Below are 6,845 nucleotides of genomic sequence, written 5' to 3' on the forward strand. Positions count from 1 at the left end.
GAAGGCAGCTCTTGCTTCAGTGGTTGGGAGCAAAACCTTCGTGTTTGAGGTCGGGAGTTCGAACCTTACCTCTTACAAATATTTTTGGATCTCGTATATGCTTGATATACGACGTATATACGGTATGTACGGTATACATACGTATATACGGTCTGTACGGTATGCATACGAATATACAGTTGTACGGTATGCATACGTATATACGGTCTGTACGGTATGCATACGAATATACAGTTGTACGGTATGCATACGTATATACGATCTGTACGGTATGCATACGTATATACGGTATGTACAATTTCATACCGTAGCCGAGCTGGAAGTTGGTGGGCCGATTGGTAGGCCCAAATAGTAAGCCCAAATAGTAAGCCCAAATAGTAAGCCCGAATGGTAGGCCCAAATGGTAGGCCCAAATGGTAAGCCCAATTGTTCGGCCCGAATAGTAGGCCCAAATGTTAAACCCAAAGTGGTTTGGGCCGGTTCGAAATGTGGATGGTCCGATTTCTTCAGGCCCAATTGGCCAGCCCTAGTGCTTAACCCAAGGATTGAGCAAGCCCAAGTCATCATCATTGGATGACATAATTTATTGGCGTGCTTTTGGGGATGATTTGTTTTGAGTGATGCATCTTAAGTTTTACTATGGAGATTTACCGTGATGCTAATTGAGTAGCGAAACACTTTGTGAGAGTGTTTACTGTGCTTGTATGCCAGTACAGAGTGATGATCTATGTGAAGATCTATGTGATGATCTATGTGAAGATCTATGTAAGGATCTATGAGATGATCCACGTGATGATTTTGTGTAATTGATGTGGAGTGATGTTGAGCAGTTGTTTTGTGAATTTACATTGTGATGAAAGGATTTAGTGGCCCTAGGAATGTATTTTTATACAAAGGATTGTGGCTTTGTAGATTACTACAGATTTGGAAAAGATGGAGATTCTATGATTAGATCAACCTTAATCGAGAGGAATTGACTTACGCTCAAATTTCGGGACGAAATTTCTTTAAGGAGGGTAGATTGTAATACCCCGAAAAATCCAAATTAAATTCCATGGTTTTTTAGAAATGATTTCACGATAGTAGGAGCGAGTACGAAGCTTGGAAAAGTTGTGGAATTAGTTCGAACGATTTTATTTTCGAAAACGAACGTTTTTAGGGGGTCAACAAAGTTGACTTTTTATACGTTCAAAATTTGGGAAAACTTCCTTCATGAAAGTTGTAGAGCTCGTCGATACGAGTTCGTGGACATGTGGAACGCATTATTTGGAGTTCGTATGAATAAGTTATGAATATTTTAAAATTGAGAATTTTCTATAAATACAAAAAATCAGATTTCTCAATAAGGAAACCCGAAAATTTCCAGATTTTTCTCCTCCTCGCTGCCTTGGCTTCACGGCGTCGCCACGACTTCATCCGGCCACCTATGGCCATGAAATTGATATCAATCTCTTCGCCTTGAAACCAGCTTTCCATTCATATATGTCTTGCATCCTATCATTCACCATAGACAACGAATCGAAGCAAAGAAGGTCAGACCATTTTTCATGCATTTCTTCAAATTCCAGCCAACTCCGGCAAAGGTAGGAGGGGAGACCAACTGGGCTTTGTTCGCCTTGCCATGCTCTATAAACTCACCAAGTTTCACATCTCGATTCAACCCGAGGAAGACGAATTTCAGATTTGAGCGATTTTGGGCGATTTCGGCCTCTTTCTTCTTGAGGTAATTTTCGACCACTTCCGGTCATTTTTAGACTTCATGCTAGTTAGGAAAGTGGTTGGGCTTGATGAGATGAAGAGGAGCAGCCCGGCCCCGACACCATTGGCGGTGGTCGGCGGCGGCTCTGCCACTAACTCCGGCGGCCCTTTCCGGCCAACTCCGGGGGTCAAAAATATAGTTTCTGTGCATTTTTAGATTCTATATTTCAATACGATCATTTCGATATATTATACGCAATTTTCGGATATCGTATGATTTAGTTATGAATTTTACGATTTCGAACGATTTCGATTGTTCGATTAATGATCTGTGAAGATCGGACCGTCTGATGGACTTGTAGTTTTGATATGTTGATCGTATGACTGTCCCAATGACCTTGTGTGGTCATGGGCGAAGATCCGACCGTTGGATCTTCGTATAATCGCAAAACAGTGATTCGGGAGGCGATTCGTGAGAATCCGTCCGTCGGATTTTTATATAAGTTAGAATCCGACCGTTGGATTGTCGTTTAAGTATGTTTTGGAATTGTTAGCTAAATTCAAGTCACATTTGATTAGGTGATTGGCGGATTGATTTGGCGGACGATTCGTAAAATCGTTGTTGAGCTGTTTAGAAGACGCAGCGGGATTATCGAGGTGAGTAAACCTCACGTGGTTCATATTACGAACCCAATATATTTAATTGCTTTATTTTGCAATCATATGAACTATTGTTGGTGTATTAGACATTCCTGTGTGAATGTCTGTATATATATTATTACGTGAAATAATATGTATTGTTGGAGTTGTGTTGAGTTTATTGTTGAGAAACAATATATTGTGAGAGGTATTGAGTTTATTGTTGAGAAACAATATATTGTGAGAGGTGTTGAGTTTTATTGTTGAGGAACAATAAATTGTTGTGATCTGTGGAGATCACTAGGTCACGAGGTGACCATGGCATCTATTAGTGAATCACGCTCTCGTACCGGGCTGGTGGTTATTAATAGTATTAAATCGTAATCACGTCTGTGGCCGGACGAGTGGTTACGTTCAGTTAGAGCTCTAGTCTGTCTGCCAAATGTGGAGTGACCTTATGAGTGAAATTGAGAGTAACTCATAAGTGTCAATATATATATGGTAACCTTATGAGGGAAATTGAGAGTAACTCATAAGGGTCTATATATATATATGAGTCTGTCTACCAAATGTTGGGAAATCTTATGAGCGAATTTGAGAGTAACTCATAAGTGTCTATATATATATATGAGAGTGAGGGATCTTATGAGCTAAATTGAGAGTAACTCATAAGTGTCTATATATATATATGAGAGTGAGGGATCTTATGAGCTAAATTGAGAGTAACTCATAAGTGTCTACATATATATATGAGAGTGAGTGATCTTATGAGCTAAATTGAGAGTAACTCATAAGTGTCTATATATATATATGAGAGTGAGAAAATAACGTGGGTTTGTGGTAGTCTTGAAATCTAATAAATCAACAGTTCTTTCTTGTTTACTCATACTGGCTGTAAAAAGCTTACCGGGTTTTGTGTTGTTGCAACTCCCGGTACACTATTCAAATTGTGTAGCGGGTAATCCTACAGGACAGGAGAACCAGGACGGTGATCGTGCGGTTAGAGCAATTGTTAGAGTTTTACAACAATTGTAAGTTGTGAGGTGTGTTATGCTCATTTGAGCTTTATAATATATTGTGAGAGTGAATTGTAATAATGAACTCGAAGTTTCGAGATTTGGTTTTTTTGTAATTGTAATTATTCAGGTTTCGGATTTGAATTTATCATTCAAAATCCGGGGCGTGACAACAGTCTACTTCAAGATTAATTACAGCCGTTGATGATGACCATCAGAGCCAATCAAGATAGAGTCCAGCGTCAAGTCAGCCGACGATAAGTATTGGAGCCAAATCAAGATAGAGTCAATGAGCCAAGAGGACGCCGAATTCCACTCAACTTCAAAGAGCCAAGAGATCAGTTCAAGTCACAGAGCAGCCAATATAAATATAAATAGAAACATCGACAAAAGACATTACACACACAACTCCATAAACTCAAGCCATCAACCTTTTCTTGTTTTTGTCTTACCTTTTGCTTAGTTAGAATTTCCGTCAGTTCCTTACTCCATACCCAAGAGGGTCAGTTTGTATTTGCTTTTGCACTTAGGGTTCCAAGTGCCCTACACGCGGAGGTCCTTGCTTTTCTCGATTCATGTTGCTCGGCTCAAGGAGTGGCACTTTCAATGGATTGATGACGAACTCTCTGGTGGTTGTACAGAATTTTGCCTCCCCAGCCCTAATCTTTTGGAGGTGCGTACGGTGTGGCTAAATGGTCCATCAGTTGTGCCTACATGTAACTCATATATGTCGAGAGGGAAATGGTCCGACTGGTGGGTTGGCTAACTATGAAGCTTCGATTGAAGGGAGCCAGGTTTGGGAGTCTTTGTCTCAGTTCTTGGTCCCTGCGTTTGGTCGAGATTATGTGTCTTGGCCGACTTACCGGTTTAGATAAATTTTTGAGGCTGTGTTCTTGTTTCTGCTAGAGATTGGTGCATGGGTTTTTTGGTTTCAGTCCGAGAACTTTCTAGATTATTCTAGTCTTGGTTTTTTTTTTTGGGTGGATACCCTTCTTGTCTTTGGTCATCCAGCCCACTTGTAACCTCACTTTTATTTTTATTTTTTCGTACACCACTTGTAACCTCTCTTTTATCTCAGTAAAAGTTTGAGGGAAAACAAAACCAGTATTCTTCACGTAAAACCGAATCCTTAATGCAATAGCACTCCTATTCTCTTTTGATTTTGTTTTCTTTCTTTATTTGCTAAAGCAATAATCCTATGCCCTAACGATATAGATGATTATACTATATATAAATAAGCGGAGAGGTGATTAAGTTTGACAGTACCTCTTCAATCTTCTTCAGAGATTTCAAAATTGCAAGGGAGGATAACTATGAATCCAGGTATGAATTTTCGCTGAAACTATTACTTTCTGTAGTTCTTAAATCTTTTGAAAAAAAAAAAAAAAGGTTATATATATTTGGTTACCATTAAATTCCGCCATTTGCAAATTGTATTCGAAAAATATCATAACTATTTCTGTGTGATTGCTGTAAAACTTCTGTAATCAAGATCTCTTCTACCGTACATACATATATATTAGAGTTTTAATAGCCTGTATCAACAGTTACAAGTCATATTAATGATATGCATGATGCATGAAATATGTGCTGTACATACGCATGAAATATTACTAACTAGCCAACTAGGACACATTTTGTTTTTCATCCCATCATATATACGTACGTAATGTTTATGGTTCAAAATTAACTTGTTTGTGCTCTCAGGTTGGGCAGGACTACCAAAGGACTTGTTGGGTTTAGTTTTAGAAGGATTAGTATCATCATCAGATTATCTGCGATTCAGCGTTGTTTGTAAGTCATGGTTTTCTGTGGCAAAGGATAATCAGAGGCAACGCATATCAAGATTTCAGCAACCTCCGATGCTCCTGATTTCTAGTGCAGATGAAGAAAATTCATGGAATTTATACAATGTTGTGGATGATAAGGTTCTGGACATGCAACTAAGAGTGCCGAATAGACGATTTTGTGGCTCTTCAAAAGGATGGTTGATATTTGTGGATGAAAGTTTTGCAGTAACCCTACTAAATCCATTCTGCTCCAATGTTAGAGGAAAGAAAAAGAAGACAAATGTGACAATCATTCGTCTGCCACCATTGCATGGTAAGAAGGTATGGATTAAAAGATGCGACTACTATGTCTTCAAGGCTATATTGTCAGCAGACCCAATACTAGATCCAAAAGATTGCATTCTTACGGTAATTAATGCTGAATATGGTCGACTGGCTTTTATCAGACCCAGTAGTAGAGACAAACGCTGGACTTATGTTGATAGGAAATGGGGCTTAATTGAAGAAGTGGTATATTCTGAAGGTAAAATTTATGCAGTTGATAACAACAGCCAACTTTTTTCTTTTGATATTAATAGCTTGTCGAAGTTGGAACTTGGGCAAGGTCTTTCTTCGGATGGCTTTAGCAAGAGATATCTTGTATTCAATTCAAATAAGAAACAGTTCTGGATGGTTCAAAGGTATATTCACTACCAAAAAGACAAACGTGAGACCACAAAATTCAAAGTTTTCAAGATGAACTTCGATGAGCACGAGTGGATAGAAATAGAAACCCTAGATGATGTTGCCGTCTTTGTGGGTGATAACTCCTCAGTGTCTGTGGCAGCTTCAGATTTTCCGGGTTGCCGGTCTAATTGTATATACTTTAGCCATGATGAGGATACATGTGGCACACTTGAGCCTTATGGACCTAATGATTGCGGAGTATATGAAATAACGAGTCATCGTTTCTTACAGCCTTATCTAGATGACTCTAAGAAGCTGTTGAAGTTAACAAGGCAACCTCCAATCTGGTTTGTGCCATCCTTTCAACTGTAATAGAATCGTTCGGTGTACTAAAATTGTTCGATAAATTGTGTCATCACTTGAAAGTTCATTGGCTAGCTATTTTGTGTTTTGATGGCATTTTCCCTGTACTAGATTTTATTGCTTGGTCTTGAATGGAAATTAAATATTACTGGCATTGCATAACTTATGTAGTGTAGATAGGGTTTTATGTAGTGTTGTTCTCTCTCTTTTTTTTGGATAGTGAGAATTTCATACATATATATATATATATATAGAGGGCGTTCTACTGAGGAGTCCTTTTTTTGCCATTTTAAGGGATAACGTATTATTAGACCCACTTTTCGATCACATATCTACATCTCATCCGTTCAGTTTTTAGGTATGAATAGATCATCTATGCGAATTTTCAGCCAAATTGATAATCATACCGTTAGGGCATTCATAACTGCGATTTACAATTATGAACATGAATGATTTTAATAGATTCGGTTTGTCCATTGATTTAAATATTAGTTCAATACCTTAACGATCATATATACATAAAAACTGAACGAATGAGATGTGGATATGTGATTGAAAATGGGTCTAATGAGCGATTTCTTAAAATAACCAGAAAAATGAATCTCTGGATATATATATATATATATATAATGAATAAGCTAGTTAAACAAACTTGTGACAATGCAAGATAATT

At 38.1% G+C, this 6,845-nt stretch overlaps 1 protein-coding gene and 1 long non-coding RNA gene across 2 annotated transcripts; both read left to right on the plus strand.

Annotated features, from left to right (window-relative positions):
* Positions 1–1,032: 1,032 nt before the first annotated feature.
* LOC133735251 (uncharacterized) lies at positions 1,033–3,512 on the plus strand. Its single transcript, XR_009858858.1, has 3 exons — positions 1,033–1,723; positions 2,278–2,355; positions 3,293–3,512. It is a non-coding gene; the product is annotated as an uncharacterized LOC133735251 (long non-coding RNA).
* A 1,154-nt stretch (positions 3,513–4,666) lies between these two features.
* On the plus strand, positions 4,667–6,181 carry LOC133737581 (F-box protein At2g17036-like). The gene is made up of 2 exons (XM_062165113.1): positions 4,667–4,676; positions 5,061–6,181. The coding sequence occupies exons 1-2, from the start codon at positions 4,667–4,669 to the stop codon at positions 6,179–6,181; spliced, it is 1,131 nt and encodes a 376-aa protein (XP_062021097.1).
* The last annotated feature ends 664 nt before the right edge of the window (positions 6,182–6,845 follow it).

The sequence above is a fragment of the Rosa rugosa genome, chromosome 3 (assembly GCF_958449725.1).
Source record: "Rosa rugosa chromosome 3, drRosRugo1.1, whole genome shotgun sequence".
Taxonomy (NCBI): domain Eukaryota; kingdom Viridiplantae; phylum Streptophyta; class Magnoliopsida; order Rosales; family Rosaceae; genus Rosa; species Rosa rugosa.